At 42.8% G+C, this 17,573-nt stretch overlaps 1 protein-coding gene across 4 annotated transcripts in view; it reads right to left on the bottom strand.

Annotated features, from left to right (window-relative positions):
* The window catches only part of LOC119646545 (NADPH oxidase 5), a 103,561-nt gene that overhangs the window by 4,005 nt on the left and 81,983 nt on the right, over positions 1–17,573 (bottom strand). For all 4 annotated transcript variants that reach the window (XM_038047020.1, XM_038047019.1, XM_038047018.1 and 1 more), the window contains exons 5-14: positions 17,435–17,532; positions 10,704–10,824; positions 10,467–10,617; positions 10,213–10,298; positions 3,815–3,939; positions 3,520–3,728; positions 2,155–3,454; positions 1,869–2,083; positions 1,744–1,809; positions 1,633–1,694 (exon numbers count right to left, since the gene is read on the bottom strand). In XM_038047020.1, coding sequence (XP_037902948.1) covers positions 1,633–1,694; positions 1,744–1,809; positions 1,869–2,083; positions 2,155–3,454; positions 3,520–3,728; positions 3,815–3,939; positions 10,213–10,298; positions 10,467–10,617; positions 10,704–10,824; positions 17,435–17,532 — 2,433 coding nt within the window. The remainder of the gene's footprint in view (positions 1–1,632; positions 1,695–1,743; positions 1,810–1,868; positions 2,084–2,154; positions 3,455–3,519; positions 3,729–3,814; positions 3,940–10,212; positions 10,299–10,466; positions 10,618–10,703; positions 10,825–17,434; positions 17,533–17,573) is intronic.

Consider the following 17,573-nt stretch of genomic DNA (forward strand, 5'->3'; position numbering starts at 1 on the left):
GCCGCTACCAAAAATGCCTTTTTCTTTAGTGCTACGCAGGTCGGCGGCGACGTCATAAGATTTGGTTGACTGCGGAGTCGTGGAAATGGATCGATAAACAAAAGGGACTGAAGACTCTATTGACTGCTATGTCTCATGGTGGATGTGAGGCACTCAGGCCCCGATATCATGCAAAATCTCGGGAAGTTCAAAGTAGTGTGTGCCGTAACAAACGGGAATTCGCGCTGCGCTGTTCAGCGCAGGGAAGCAGAAGCTGCCACAAACAGAAATTAAACCGCGTCACGAAGGAACTTGCATGTGGTCGCAAACCTTTCGATGTTCCTATGAAAGATGGTACGGTCGACTCTACATACCAATGACGAGCAGCGTACGAGGTGGCAGGGACACATCACCATGGTTCTTAACCGTATCATATCCGGTGAGGTTCCTCCTCTTGTGGATGAAGTTGCTACGGATACGGATTATTCCTCCAAGCAGATGAGAAATCATTTTGGCCATCAAACGGAGTGAAGCCGCTGGGTTTGGCGGTCTTCTCGCAAAGTTATTTATTGCTGCAGATCTACTGTTTTGACTTGTACGGAAATCTTGGGAATCCGAGACTTTTCCTTTTCCGTTGCAAAAATAGTAGTTAAAATAATCCTGGAACATATCAAAAAACATCTCGGAAGCTTGATCGATAGAAAGTAGGTTGGTTTCCGCTGCATTGACCACATTAATACCTTACGGATCATTTTGGAACAGTGTGCGGAGTTTAGATCTTCGCTGAGGGGCATTCCGGAGAAATTGATGTTATGATCAGAGCGACATATAATGGCGCAAAATGTCACGTGCTGCACCAAAATGAAATCTCAGAGGATTTTGATGTCCAGAGCGGAGTCCGCCAGGATTGCATGTTGCCGCCAATATTATTTCTTCTTGTTATGGATCACGTCCCTCACGCTGCCTCGTCCGAAGGGTGCGGAAAAATTCAATGGATTCCTCAAACACCTGGACTACGCTAATGACATCTGTTTGTTCTCTCACCGGGCCATGGTATTTGGCCAGATGGTGCTGGATTTGGAAAAAAAAGTACGCTTACAAAGAAACCACCAGTCATCGCACCCTCCCTATTTGTATTAATGGGCAGAGCATCGATGGTCTCGATCAATTTGTATAACGAGGAAGCGTGGTTCCTGCCGACGGTGGCGCCGAACTGGATGTTGTCGACACATTAATAGCGCTTGATCTGCTTTCGCTGCCCCGTCTGGAAATGCAACTATCTCAACAACAAGATCAAGTTGAGACTGTTTTAGTGTTCTAGGAAAGTGAGCTCCATTGTTACTCAAAAGCTCCAAGCCTTGTCAATACCTGCTTGCGTCGTATCATCGGAGTGCGCTGGCCTGACACTATCTCAAACGAAGAACCTGGCGTATAGGAGGGGGGACAATTGCATTGCGAGCTACGCATGCACTGGAGTGCACTCTACCAAGATAGCCAACGAAAGGGTCACCCCAAGGGTACTTGTCGGAGAACAATAGAGGAGGATTGCGAGCATCTTGGGAAGTGGTGGGAGTGAATGGCAACCATATATATTCTCTTGGTGGGTATCCTCCATTATATTTGAACTTTTGACATTTGACAATAAACACTTACCTCAAGTGGTTTTCCAACAGGATAATTAACTGGACGAGGTGTTGCCCCTGAAGCTGATGAATCTGCAAAAAATGTTAGCAAACCGTTGTGATTCGATTTGACCTCACTCACCTTTCGCTTTGCCTATAATTTTGCCTTCCTCTGCTTCCTTTTGGGTATACATGCCGGGAGACACAACTGGAAAGGAATGATCATTTCAATCTATGTTGCAAAATCCTGATTCCCAATTTACTTACTCATTGACTGCGATGACTCTCTTGGTTCACAATTCTCTAGACTTGGTGTTTTGAAAGCAATAATGGTTGGCTTATTTCTCATGTATCTGAAACTTTGGGCCAAAGATTTGTTCTGAGGGCTAAGATAGGCCAGTCCAAGTGCACGCATCTGAGCTTTTTGCATGTTGGTTTCATCAAAAGCACGTTCGGATTCGGATCTGGTATATTCTCGCAGCCTAAATAATATAGAATCAAAGTAATTCCGCTAGTTTGAAAAAGTGGATGTGGATCAGATCTTTGAACTTACGCCATCAATCTTTCACGTTTTTTCATCCTATTCTCCATATCTGGTACAGATAAACTCTTTTCAAGTGGTACCTTTGCAAGAAGCATCTTTGTCCTGGAGTTTGGATCGCTTGCGTCTGGTATGAAACCTTCATTGGTCACACCAGTCTTCTCACGATTTTCTTTTCGGGAAAATGTCCTTTGCAAGGAAGCTTTAATGTTCTTAATAGTTGGCCTACTTTCTGAGTTTTGTCTCTCGTATTTCGCTGTCTCCGCTGGATAGCTGTCAATGGCAAGTCTGGATGTGCCTGGATTAAACCGAGGTGGTCTTTGAGGAGTGACTGAGTTACGATCGCCATTTGTTGGGTTTTCATTATCATTTGATTTAGGTGTAAGGCCTGAGTCAAAGCTTTGATTATTATGCATTCTGGAGAGGTTCTTTGCTAAGAAATCAGTTTGTGGTGTGGTGCTTTTTGATGAGAGTAAATCAGGAGATTGTATGGAGCGACGATGTGGTGGCACTTCACCGTTGTGCAGTCGCTCTTGCTCTCTCTCAAAGTAAGCATACAAACTATTGGTCCATTCACCAACACCTCGAATGTGTAACCACATATAGTCTTCCTGTTCGGGAGCACTACTGATTGTAAATGGATGCCATTCGTAAGTCGCGATAACAGGAATGTTAACAAAAACATAATCACCCGGCCGGAAGTAAAAGTGAGATGGTCGCTTTATCACTAAGTGTGTAACCCGAGATGGAAGTAGGAGACCAGAGCTTATGTAAGTTTTTCCATACTCTGACTTCATCCAAACGAACCGGAAGACTCTTTCAATCAGGTAAATTACACCTGGGCCAATAAACCATTTCCAAAAGTTGGGCCCATGGAAGATTACCAAAATCCAGAACGGAATATACAGCAAGTGGGTCCAGTAGAATACCTCGAAGCTTCCTTTACGACGAACAAATGGTTGCGAACAGATAAACATGATCAGGAGGATAACAAAGAGGGCGAAACCAGTTGGATTTGCCACTCCCCCAATTAATCCAAAGAGACCAGGACGAGCTGTGAAGAACCATTCAGCTAAGGTGAAGTTCCGTGCATTTATCACTGGGTCGTTGACAACCACAATACTGAAGTTCAGGAGATGCATTAAAGTATGGACGAAACTGTAGATTGCAATCATAACTCCTGTAAGTTTATGAAGATAGATATGGTGGTCCAGTGGGAGAATTGCACTAAATCCTCGTGTCCGCAGGAAAGTTATACACTGTCGTAACATCATCACCAAGATCCAAGCACAATTGAAGTTAAGACATTGACCTGAAAATTCAAAAGGGCTGAGTTTGACAAGTGGTGAAATTGCTTCCTTCGTCTGGAAAACATACCACAAGCTCGCGCCAAAATAATAAATCCATTACTTTCTCGATATTGCACTGCTCTAGAAATAAATAAACCAATATTGACAATGAAGTAGGCAGCCAAGTAGAATAAATAAACGTAGTTGTTCTTGATATAAGCTACTGTGAGTTGATGAGGCAGTAAAGAGGTTTGTTTTCGAGGCTCTTGGATAACTGGGACCAACCATCGATCTATGCTAGAAATAGAACAATGAAGAGAGAGATAGAGTTTAAGCTTCGTTCTGGTGTAGCAGAATCCGAGTAAATTAAGATAATCCTTTACCTGATGCTTAGATTTTCCAGTAACCCGTCATGTTTCTCAAGCTGGCCTTTTAGCGCTTCGTATGTAATGGCGCCCCGATGGAATGGATCAGCGTCTTCAAAAAGTGCCATTGTTAGATCGTCCACCTAGTGGAAGATGAAAAGATATGTATAACAGGTTTTGAGAAGGTTAATTTAGTTTAGAATAATGAGAGAAACCATAGTTCCAAGCATTTAAGTAGCCATAGACCCATTGTAGTATCTCCTAGTGCGGTTAATCATACTTTAGCTGAGGACACCTCACAAAATTTACAGTGCCTTGGTACCAGTTTGCACTGCATGATGGAGCTCTCTAACCAGTCTTCCTGGTGGGGCAGTTGAAATTGCAGGGCTTACAGGATAAGTCTATTGTACTTCACGAAGGTACATCTTAGAGAGTAGTTAATTTTGAAAAAATCTAATCGGTCTGGTCGATGTAGAAGATTTTGTCAAGCGCCCAAGTGCTTGTTATTCCACAAAAAGGAGGGCTTGGATAGCAGGTACATTGTCGGGAGTGGCAAATGTGTTAGTTACAGTGGGAATATAAGGTTAATTCAAATCAATTTTAACCTAGTAATTGTAGGTCACATCAAACTTTGCTAGTAATGATATATAGACTGTACTTACAAGGTGGGGCAAAAGTAATTACCCAATGATCTTTTCCTGTAATTTTTTTTAATAAAAAATCAAGCCGAGAAAATGATATTGCCCAAGTGGCTGCCGTCAGAGTTGATGACCATATGGGCCCGTTTTATGGCATTTTCCATCACTCTTACCAGAAATTCGGCAACAGGTTCTCGCATTCCTAGTGAATTTTCTCTTTAAGACCTTCAAAAGTCTGATGCTTGTTGACGTAAACCCACGACTTCAAAAAACCCCATAAAAAAGTCTGGAGCGAAATCACCAAAATGAGAGATTATGCGACCCGGAAATATTTCCTTCAGAATATTGATTGTGGCTCGGGCAGTGGGCGCCGTTCCATCGTCCTGTTAGAACCACATGTTCTCCAGTACCAATTCATCCAAATGAGGAATCATGGCTTTGTAGAACGCATCGTCCATAGGCGTCGTTTGGCCTGCGGCGTTCTCAAAGAAAAATGGCCGGATGACTCCTCAAGCGTAAACAGCGCACTACGCAGTAACTTTGAGCCGGTGTAATGGCTCTTCGTGGGTGATACACGGTTTCTCGGTATCCCCCGAAACGATTATTTTGTTTATTCACGTAACCGCTAAGATGGAAATGAGCTTCATCGGTCATGATAATTTTCGATGGAAAATCCTCTCCTCTTCCTTGAGATTCAGGATGGCTTGAGTGTAGGTTAGATGCATTTGGCGGTCAACAGCTAACAGTTGATGCAGTGTTTGCACTCTGTAAAGGAAGGGCACGTCGTTTGGTCGATGTTTCAAGCTTCTCTTTGGGATCTTGTTCAACAGCAGCGATATTCTCAGCAGAACGGCTGCTCCAGGGCCGACCAGCGTCGGGAACATCTCGTGTTGTTCCAGTCTCTTTAAGACGAGTGGCCCCACCGCGGCGCTTGTCCAGTTGGTGTGGGACACCAGGAAATCTGCGACGACATTGACGATGCGCCAACACAACTAACGAATTGTTGCGCAAACAATGGAAACCATTATTCCGCGTTCTTGCTGAGTAAACGGATTTATGCCTTGTGGATTTACTCTACAAATGTCAAAATCGAATTTATGTTTTCCAATATAGTGATTACTTTGTACAACACGCAAAACAACTTTGTGGGCATGCGGTAACCAAATCTTACAGGTTTGTATGAAGCAGTCCCCCACCAGCATAGTGTGGGTAAAAACATGAACAAAATATATACAATGAATTGGCAATCCCTTATGGAGGGATTACTAGGCTAAAAAAGCATGTCTGTCATACCCTCCCAGTTAACTGCTCATTTGATGGTTTGTCTATAATGAAACACGTAAAAATTTTGAGATTGTTAAACAGGAAAATAGTTATTTCAGGTCATCCTGAGTAACTCCGGAATATCCAACCTGCATTGCTGAAATAATCTCTCAAGTTAGAACACCGTAGTTTCTGGGAACCTCGATATCTGGCAAAACAATACTCATAAATACTGAATCAACCAAGTTGCAAATGTGGCTATAATTTACTATCTTTCGAAATAATGATTCAACTGAAAGTCAGAAAAATCTAGTTTAATGGCGTTTTACCTAATGTTAAATTTTGTTGCGTTTTTCAGTCATGTGAATAGCTTGTATTATTTGTATTATGATCGACCGGCAATATGAAGATAACAAAGCGGGACAGCTGCTCGATACAGGAAGCAGATGCGATGCGTTGTGACAGGCCCTTCACCATATTTCAAGCTGCATCCATGAAGAGTAAAAAAAAGTTACTTAAGCAGGCTATAAGGATGAAGAAGATAAGGGAGCACCACACAGGAGGTCTGACTAGGATTCTAATTGGTAAGTGTCGTTGAATTTTTGTCTTATAGTAATGATCCAAAATGCAATATGTTAATAACACCTAATTTTTCGGGAATATCGTTTTCACACCTTCAACTGACCGACGCCGTACTAGCAATTAGATCGCAGTAGTAGATTCAGGGTTTGCCTACTGGATGTTTTAACAAGAGAGGCGCTAACATTGCCTTCGCAAGGGATCACCACCTGATGGTCGCTTGCGTTTGCTTGCGTGTTGCGTCCGCCACTTCTCGCAGGGCTGGAGAGTTGTGACCCCCAAGTTTAACATCAAACTATCTTGCTCATCGGACACAGATGAATTTTTTAACCCACCTGAGAATATCGATGAACATTGGGCCGGCATCAAAAACGTTCTTTTCTCCAATGCTACACAAGAGAGAATTTGCTATTGTTCTGCTAAGGAAAGCGGAAGATGACGCAGATCGCAATGGTTTTAGAAAGAGCTTGCATGTGGTCACAAATCTTCCGCTGGTCCTGTGAAGGATGCCAACGGTCGACGTCTCATCCACGATGATGAACAATTGAAGAGCTGGAAAGACCACGGTTATAAATCGTATCACATCCGGTAAGCTTTTCCCTCTTGTACATGAAACAACTAGTCACCGTAATATGCGGATATGGACTGTTCCTCCATGAAAAAGAGAAATCATTTCGGTCTTCAATGCGTTCAAACGGAGTAAAGCAGCTGGGCTTGATGGTCTCCCCGTAGAGTTATTTATCACTGCACCTGCAGTTACTGCAGATTTCCTGCTTCTACTAGTACAAACATTTTGGGAATCCGAGATCTTTCCCAGAGAATGGAAGAAATGGATTATCGTCAAGATTCCAAAGAAGGGTACCTCTTTTTAATGTGACAATTGAAGGGGTATCTGCGCACTCCTACCGTTGCAAAGATAATAGTTAAAATAATTCCATAACGCATCAAAGAACATCTCGAAAGGTTGATTGACAGAGAGCAGGAGGGTTTTCGCTTCGGATCCTCCTACATTGACCACATCAACACCCTACGGATCATTTTGTAACAGTCCGCGGCATTTAGTTTTTTGCTGTACCATCGATTTCGAGAAAGTTTTCGATAGCGTGAACAGAAAGTGTATCTGGATGGCCATTCCGGAGAAACTAATAGCTATTATCAGAGCGACATATGATGGTGTTGCATTAAGGGAAAATCTCGGAGGATTTTGAGGTTTAAAGCGGAGTCCGCCAGGATGGCTAACCTTCTTGGCAACGGGGACGTTCTTCATGTGGCCTTGCTCGGAGGGCGTGGAGGAATTCAATAGATGATGACATCTTTCTTCAAACAACTCGACTATGCTGATGACATATGTTTTCTCTCTCACCGGGCTATGGACCTTGGCCTAATAGCTTTGGATTTGGAAAGAAAAGCAAGTAGAGTTAGATGGGGGTAGCACATGTAAAGTGACCCCCACTCTTACTCCAAGCTTTCCGCGTCGTATCATTGGAGTTGGCCGGCCTGATAATATCTCAAACGAAGAACTTGGTCGGTGCACAGGCCTGCCACTCGTACGCACTGTGATCGGAAAGCGAAAGTGGCAGTGGATAGGTCATACATTAAGGAGGGGCGAGAATTGCATGGCTGGCTACATCATGCAATGAAACTAATCCACTCTCTCAAGATGGCCGACGAGTGGGTCGCCCCAAGGGTACAGCTGTTTAATCTCTGAAATTCAGTTCCAAAACTCTTCACATAGCATCCGCAATGCTAACATTTTTTAAATGCCTTTCGCAGAGCTCTTATGTGGCAAGAATGCTTCGTGAACACAACTGGTTGCACCTTGGTCCTTTGTCCTGAACATTTAATTTATTTAAGAAGGGAGTAGCATTATTGTACAGTTTAAAGTAAATAAATAAATAAATGTAGTTTGATCGGTCAGTATTCCATACGTTGATGTCATGCTCAAAGTGATATAGATATAGATTTTTAAGGAAAAAATCAACAAGCCTATTTTTATTTATGAAGTGAAAGCGTGGTTAAAGTTAATACGATGGCAGATCTGAGGGAAGACGTCCGATTTCTTCACTTGTGTTTAAAATACAAAGTCACACCGAAATCGCATCGGGTGAAAAAGTAGAGAGATTACTCCGAATAAGCCACCAATACTTCCGGGCTTCGTGGTTAATAAATCCAAATAAACCTTTACTAAGGACCTTTACTAAGGAATTGAAACAAGCAATCTGAAATAATGTAGCTAACATCCTCTTGTCGTGTAATAGACCAGCCCTCAAGGAACTACGAACAAAGAAACTAGTAAAGGAACGGAGAACGCACTATTTTATTTAAAAGTGGACAAAGGGACGGGAGAGACTACGACGCGGCAATGTTGGAAAAACTTCGGACAGAAGGATATTTTGAATTAAGGAGACGCCTTTTGACGGATTGAATCAATGGGGTGAAAAAGTAGAAAGAATGCCACTACAACACCGAGAATTCAGCCAGACTAAAAATGCCCAATTCCATACAAATTAGATGAGATGCTGGAGGTTCTAATAGGGTGTATCAAAATTTAATAGTTTGCAATGGAAATCGTAATCCGGATAGTGAGTGGCTAGAGCACAAGGCTGTCGTACGGAAGGTCGTGGTTCAAATCTCACTGGTAGCAGTGGGATTTGAATCGTGATTTGACGTCGGATACCAGTCGACTCAGCTGTGAATGAGTTCCTGAGTCAAATCAGGGTAATAATCTCGGGCGAGAGCAATGCTGACCACATTGTCTCCTACAATATACTGTAGTGTACGGTTACGGTCTTGAATGAAGTGCTCTAACACACTTCAAGGCCCTGATCCAATATGGATTGTTGTGCCAACGATTATTATTATTAATGGAAATCGAAGACGATGGAGAAAGATTTAAGAATTATTAGATTTATTATTATTTCTCTTTTGACAATTATAGGAAGTCTACAGATACAACGAACGATGCAGGAAATGTTGAACCACTCCGATCCGCACAAAATGGCCATTTTCCCTACAATGATCCACAGATTGCTCTCCGTGCCCCTCAGTGCCGAGCCGAAATATTTATGGCGGAGAATGAAAACATCATCGACACAATAGTTCTTCAAGGACGCTGTGCGACTTTCCCTTAACAGAGTAGTAAAAAATGGCTTCCAACGATCGTTTTTGAAAGCTTCATGAAGAAAGGCGAAACTCCAAGGAGGGCGGACACTGACATCCCTCGTCAACAACATGGAAGTCAATAGAAGAATAGTGGTCGCAAAATCTGCGACTTCATCGAAGCTTAAAAGAACGATAAAAGGATGAAAATTGACATGGTGCCATCGAGTAGGATGCACCAAATCAAAATCAGGCTAGGATCCCCCTAATGTAACGTGTCCAGGCTGAAGAAGAGCTATATAAGACCGTCTTAAAGACTGTTTTCGGTACGCTGGGGAGAGTACGCAAAAGAAGCAGAAACGCCCAGAAAGAAGAAAATGAAGAGCGCAATGTTGAAATCGATGGTAGCACCGCACAACATTGAGGAAAGACACATGGGACAAAGTATATGTCGTTAAGGAATGCAAGACCAGTAAAAAGCTAGATCCGCAAGAGAGATTGCCACCTTTCTGAGAGACTGAACAATACCCTTTATTCTCACTCAAATTCCAATTTCCTGAGTTCACATAACAGCTAAGATATAAACTCGTAAAATATAATATTTAAATAATAAAAGAGACCTAAGAATTTTCTTGATTGTATACTGTAAAAGGGTACAACTAATGGTCGAATTACACATCTACTAATAAAAATAGATCCCATTTTTAGGAAAAAATCAACAAACTATTTTTTATCTGAGCTTTGCTAAGTGTAACGAATTTCTTAAGTTGTTTTCGCATAGTGAAAGTTGTAAAAATTAACTGATTTATATACATTAGCCAATAAATCGATACAAACCTGCTCCTCCGAGAATTGCATCCCATTTTCCTCCATACATGCCCGGATAACATGCTGCAGTTCAAGATGCTGGATAAGACCGTCGCCTGTGCGTAAAGATAATATAAATTACCGATAGCTCTTTGCAGATTTTCCGATTCGATACACATATGTACGTATCTCTCCAATTTACATTGCAGATACTCTCGTTTGTTGTAATTAAGTGTTTCAGATAAAATATCGGATCGAGATGACATATCTCTCTCATTTCTTACCATCGATATCGTAAACTTTGAACAAGAATTTTATCTTATCTTCGGTCGACTGTCCGGCAAATTGATGCACAGCATCGATGAATTCCTGCAGCGAAATGGTGCCCGAGTTGTCTTTATCGAATATTTGAAACACGCGTTCCGTGAAGAATGGCTGTAAAGGAGATTGCGTATCTGATTACAAAATTATAGAGTAAGGATAGTAGTTCGATATGTAGCAGTCGATGATTGGGAACGTACGTTTTTTGATGTAACAATTTTCTTGAATTCTTCTCGTCGGATTTCCTTTTCGTTGCCAACAGTGCGCCGGAAGATCATCTCTAAATGTTCCAGAGAACATTTATCGAAACCGGTCCGTGGTCTTTAGGGAGAAATTGATAAGATATTAATATGATCGGGAAGTGATATCTGTCGCAATTATATATACTGATAATGTAAACTATGAAAATATTTAGTTGTATATATATTTTTTATTGTAATAGCTAGAGGTTGCTAAGATTCTTACTTACTTACTACATAATTTGCCTAAAAAACTTGGTTCGCCCCGCTGATTGCAAGGTCGCTCAGGACTTACTTGAGCATATCACCTACGAATCTGAGATGAAATTGCCATTATAAATGAACCTTATAGAAAGTGAGCCCGGTGGAGTATGGGTCAGAGATTTGATTGGTGAAGCGGCAATATGGGCGTGCGGTCGACAAACTGTACAATCTACTATGAGTCAGGCAGTGACCTGACTTTTGTCAGCCCTTCACTGGCATTCTGGTGGCCGTTCATCTCCGCAGTTCATGTATCCTGTTACTGAAAATCATCCAGGGGTTATTCTCTCAGCAAGAGGGGGCGCTTTCAGCGACCTCTGAATGTAACGGGGATTCCAGTAATCACCAGAGACGAACTACACGGGCCTTGACGGAGTAACGCCCTAAAGGTTGCCGTGAATCCAAACTGGACATGTTCGCTGAGTTGTTTGAAGCGTGCATATCCGAGGGAATATTTCCTGCAGCATGGAAACGACATAAGTTGGTACTGTTACCCAAAACGTGGCCCACCCCTCCTACAGACCCATATGTCTTCTGGACTCTGTGGGGAAAATGTTAGAGTGGGTATAATAGATTGCTACCGGTTGTTGAGAACCAAGGAGGCATTTGAGATCGACGGTATGGGATCCGTATAGCCAAATCAACCATTGATGCCATTAAATTTGTTACTGGCTTATCCAAAGATGCAATTTATGGAAAGAGTAGTATCAGCAAATATTGCATGGTGGTGACCCTGAACGTGAGAAATGCATCCAATTCAGGCAATTGGAATTTAATTCGAAAATCCCTGGTGAAGATTGATATTCCCGCCTATCTTGCTGATATCGACGACAGCTATTTACAAGGACGGAGGCTCTGGTATGATACCGATGGCGAACCCCAGGCTATGGAATACCATGTAAAATGATGCACTTAATCTTTTGTTCCCGGAGGACACCATGGTGGTGGGTTACGCCGACTACATAGCACTGGTTGTAGTCACAAAGCATTTCGAAGGTGCTGAGTTGTACACATGCACAATTCTGGTGTGAAAATAACGAGGGAAAACGGACGCAGTTCTTATCAAAAGGCACCGTAGAAGAAGTTAAGCCCACATTCAAACTGGGGTTATATCATCACTACTAAGTCGCGCAACAAATATTGGGGAGAGATGATAGACGCGAAGCTCAATTATAAGCAACACGTACAATATGTTTGTGAAAAAACATCGACTGTAAGTTGCTACTTGGTAAGTATGATTTTATCGCAAACGAAGAACGTCGGAAGGGAGAGAAAATAGATGATAAAAACGTTGGGAACGCTCGGGAAAGGGTCGGTTGACACATAGGCTCATTTCTGTCATCAAGGAGTGGATGAAGAGATTGCAAAGTCAAATCAATTATAATCTTACCCAGTTTCTCATGGGGCACGGTGGTTGGTGGTTCTACAGGGCATGGGTTAGTCAAGGGTGGTTTTTTTCCATTTCCTCAAAAAAAAAAAAAACAAACGATAGACCGTGAACCAATTTTAATAAGGCTTTCTTTTACGCAGGATATCTCAATAGTTCAGCTTACAGACCCCACTCGGATGTAGGTAGTAATTTAAATCTGATTGAAATTGATTGAATCCATGATGAAATATAGGATGAAAAAGGATACAGCTATTGCCGATTTTAAGGTCCTCAGCTATTTTTTTTTGAAAACATCTAGAAACCCCTGCTGCTCTGTTATATCCGCGATTTAGAGACACCCTAATAATATTTGTTTAGATATTAATGAAAATATGTAGCCTTTTTTCTACAAAAAAAAAATGATTTCAAATACTGAAAAAGGGAGAAAGTAGCTCCCGAAATACGGAACTACATGGGCTAGGGTTTCGTACTAGGTCAGAGGCAACTCATCAGACGCGGCAAGGGAGTTATTCTCCTTAGGCCCGGAGTTTTCATGGAAGCCAGAGAGACCTTAGCAAAATTAGATTGATTATTCAATTTCAGAGTAGGTGGATTTTCCCCTTTTAATTCTGCCCGCAGTATACAAGTGTTTGGCAGAATGACTTCATCTGCCTTATGTGGAGGGCTTCACGCTCTGAAAGACGAAGTTCGAAATACAGAAGTGTGGGTCCCTATTAAAAGATATTTCAAGGAATGAGCTCTCAAAAGAGATAAGCCTCGGCCCTAATATCGTGACAGTCAAGGACGTACTAAATCTTAGCAACTTGAAATACTGGAAAGTTGTTAAGATTTAGTACGAATATTTCTAGCAGGATAACTAGTCACCACCAATATACTGGCTTTCAGGGTAATTAAAAATTATTCCTAGCATTCTAACGTGTAAAGGTTAAATGAAATATTGGAAAGATCAATGTTGACAGGTTTGTTGAAGGTTTCCTTAAGATTAGGATGTAGATAAACTAGCTGCCGCCAAACAGCTATCAAACAGTCTCGCCGACAGAAGAAGAGGAAAGAGATGATAGCCTCCTGTAATGAGGAAAGGGGGAACGATAGGATATTTTCTTTTTGTTGGTGACGTGCTCCAGTTGCACCGGGTAGCATCACCTTCATCAACGGAAATCCTGCGATACATGATATTCCGCTAGACGGAGGAGCCGAGTAGAATGGACCACTAGGGACTGAGTACACAGAGGCTATGTCTCTCACTCATTTCATACACACACAAATACAGTCTGTCGGTCCACCATTGTGGAAGAAAAATTTTGACCAGACAGCCTACCTACTGAGGGTCCTTCCAGAGGGGACCACATTCAGCCTTGATGAATGCTACTGAGAGGCTAATATAGACTCGGAACACTATCTTGTTGGCGTGGTGCTCGAGGCTCAAACACCGCAACGAGCTGGTTTGATGATGACTCTTAGTTAACAATGCATTGGAAGAATACTGCATACCACGCTACGCAGCAATATCAAAAAACGTGGGCACGCGCAGGGACTTCTCACGAACCTTGTCGAGCAGAGAAAGGATTTCATAAATATATAAAGGAAGCCTAGGAAACCAACAGATCTGTGAACTTGAGAAGTGTAGAGAGGAATCCCATTAGGCGAGGAAGTTTTACTAGAAAGTCAGTAAGGAGAAGCCATATACATTACGAGCGTCATCCAACTGAGACAAAGAGAAAAATCTGATTTCCGATCATATGGGTATATTGCAGCGATGGGTTGACTTTTTGAATGTAGTGCTGAATAACTAGAATATCAAGAAGTTGAAGGTTCTGCCACGAAGACGACGGTTTAAGAATCATGCCGAGAACTGAGGGAATTAATGCCGGACTGGTTGAATATGGAGGCGATCAACTATACTAAGCAGTTCATCTATTTATACTAAAGATTTGGGATAATGAGTCAACGCCTGGGTGGTCAAAGGGTAGTATAGGTCCCAGGGCGAAACGTGAATTGGTACCCACGATGGAGCATAAAACCTGGGAAATGCCTGCTGAACCAACACCAACAGCTCTACTACCAAACCCTAGTTCCACCTCCACGTGGTGACCGCTGGGAGCTCTTTCGTAACGAAAAGCTGCAGACGTAGAAGGAATCTCCCGCGCCTAAAAACGGGACAAATTGTACCAACTGGTCCTCCAGGTTGGGGGTTTGGTAGGGCTGACAACCCTACACGGAAAACCGATGTTACGAAGCCGCTTACACGAAAAAACAAATGATAACGGACTGTGGACTATTCAATTAGCAGGGTCACACGAAATGGTTGTTGGAAGTACCTGGTTTGCGCGGAAAGCGGTCCACAAACATACGTGGGCCTCTCCAGATGGGACCACTTTCAACCAAATTGACCACGTGTTGATCGAACGCCGCACCTCTCAGCCTTGATGAATGTCAGAACATATAGGGAGGGGGGGCAATATAGACTCGGATCACTATCTCGTTGGCATGGTGCTCTGAGCTAGAATAACAATACCACCTAGAATCCCCTCTGACAAACAGGTGAGAGTTAACACTGAAGCCATCCACAACACAGTCCTCCGCGACACCTATAAGAGGGAAATGGAAATGCCTTAGTCAACAGAGATCCTGGAGATGAAGCATCAACAAATGATCTTCACAATCACCTGAAGAACGTTATCATAAATACGGCCACAAAGATACTTGGCCCCAGCCGCGAAAAGAGTCGGAACGGCTGGTTTGACGATGAATATAAGCTAGCAACGGGACGGAAGAATGCTGCATAATGAGTAATGTTGCATTCTCAAAGAATGCGGGCACGCGCGGAGATTTATCACGAACTCCGTCGACCGGAGAAGCGACTTCACAGACGGAAAAAGGAAGCCTGGGAGAACCAACAAGTATGTGAACTAGAAAATTACAGGGAGCAACCGCACCAGGGGCGGAAGTTTTACCAACAAGTCAGCAGGATGAAGCCTTATACACCTCGATGCTCATCCTGCCGAGACAAAGAGGGAAATCTGATTTCCGACAGAATGGGCATATTAGAGCGATGGGTTGAGTACTTTGATGAGCTACTGAACAACCAGAACATCAGCGAGTTTGAGGTCCCACCAACTGAAGACGACGGACAAATACTGCCACCACCAAGTTTAGGAAAAACAGTCCGTGCAATTCATTGGCTAAAAAATCATAAGTCGCCAGGAGCCGATGGAATTACAGCCAAATTGGTTAAATATGGAGGCGACCAGTTACACGAAGTGGTTCATCAACTTGTGCTCAAGCTATGGGACAGCGAATCAATGCCTGACGACTGGCAACGAGGCATTATCTGTCCCATACATAAAAAGGAAGATATCACACAGTGCAGCAATTATAGAGGTATCACGTTGCTGAGTACCATCTATAAGATATTCTCCGCTATCTTGGTAGGCCGGATAGCTCCATACGCCCAGAACATCATTGGCCCATACCAAAGAGGCTTCACTCCAGGAACATCAGCAACACATCAGATTTTCTCTCTGCGGCAAGCGATGGAAAAACTGTTGGAATGTGGACATCAGTTCCACCATCTTTTCATCGGCTTTAAAGCCGCCTATGATAGCATAGTCAGTTTAAAACTGTGCACGGCCATGAGAGAATTCGGTATCCCGAAATTGATAAGACTGAATAGGCTGACCCTGACCAATGTGCGAGGCCAGATAAAAGCAGCATGATCACTCTCAAGACCATTCGACATCAACAACGTTCTATCACGCGTCCTCTTTAACCAGGCCCTGGAGAAAGTGATCCGCGATGCTGATGTAAATGCAATACAAGAAAATGACCTTGCCAGTGTATTCCTCAGGGACTGAGGGCGGGGGGGGGGGGGGGAGTTTGGTGGTTTCAAGAGAAGAATCATTCGAAGAATTTTTGGCCCCCTACATGAGGATAGACGATTCCGTGACCTACATAACGGCGAAATCTATGAGCGATATCATGACCGTCTGGTTGTGGATAAAATCCGGCTCAATAAGTTACGGTGGGTGGGTCACTTAATCCGGATGGATGAGGATGATCCAGCCCGGAAAGTGTATAAGGGCAATATCTATGGTAGGAAAAAAAAGGGAGACGAGGCAGACCCTGCCTGAGTGGAGCGATGGCGTAGGTCAGGACGTCAGACAGCTTTTAGGGATGTCGAATTGGTGGACCTCGGCGCAGAACCGGGATGTCTGGAGTTCCTTATTAAGGCAGGCCTAGACTGGATACTGGTTGTTGCGCCGTTGACAAACCCGGGATGTCAGAAGCTCCTTACTAAAGTCGATACCCGATGACTTAATAGATGCTGTATCCTACAATATGGTAGTCATTTTCGAAAACAATGCAGACCGAGCCAATACAAATAGATTCAATTCTAGGCCATTAATATTACCATTTAAAGGCGAAAATTCAAATAAGTCATAAAAACTGTAAATCAATATTTCGAAAATTCGACAGTTTGACTAATGTGCTGATCACGCTGAGGTTCATAAACTTGCGGGTAAAATATCCGTAAATACATTTCTCTCATTTCTTGACAAGACCCTACAAATTTATGGATGCCTTTCTTTCTTAGGCAATACCCCGTGTTGTGCGTCTTGTTGTATTTCGAAAAGCAATCGAAACACATAGCGCCGCGAGAGCAGTTTCCTATTAATCGGATCACAACCCACACAACGTTTCTGTGACAGGCGTACAAATAATTACATGTTTCTCGCGATTAGACTGCAAGAGTTCGTAAATCTTTTCGCTGAATCAACGAAATGACTTGGAAATTCAATTCAATTGCTCAGCAGATGCATTTAATCATCAGGTGCAAGACGATTTGACGGTGCAGAAGATTAACGCGAGCACGCCCGCCTGCCCGACTGGGTCTCTCACGCAGGGTATGCCTCCAGGTGATGATTAGATTTTAAGCGATGTGAAACATGATTTACAGCTGATTCAGTACATAATTTAGCGGTTACCAGGAAAAAAGCGCGGATTCTGGCTCTTTCCATCAAAGGATTTCCCTGAAATTTACCTCGAATTCGTTAAGTGTGCAATGAACTCCGTTATCTGACTCGTAGATATCTGATTTGCCGCATCCACGTCTATGAGGCGATAGAGCTGATCTAGTATCTGTTGAGCAAAGTGATTGATAGATACGCGGATTACTCAAA

The sequence above is a fragment of the Hermetia illucens genome, chromosome 1, assembly GCF_905115235.1.
Source record: "Hermetia illucens chromosome 1, iHerIll2.2.curated.20191125, whole genome shotgun sequence".
Lineage (NCBI taxonomy): Eukaryota > Metazoa > Arthropoda > Insecta > Diptera > Stratiomyidae > Hermetia > Hermetia illucens.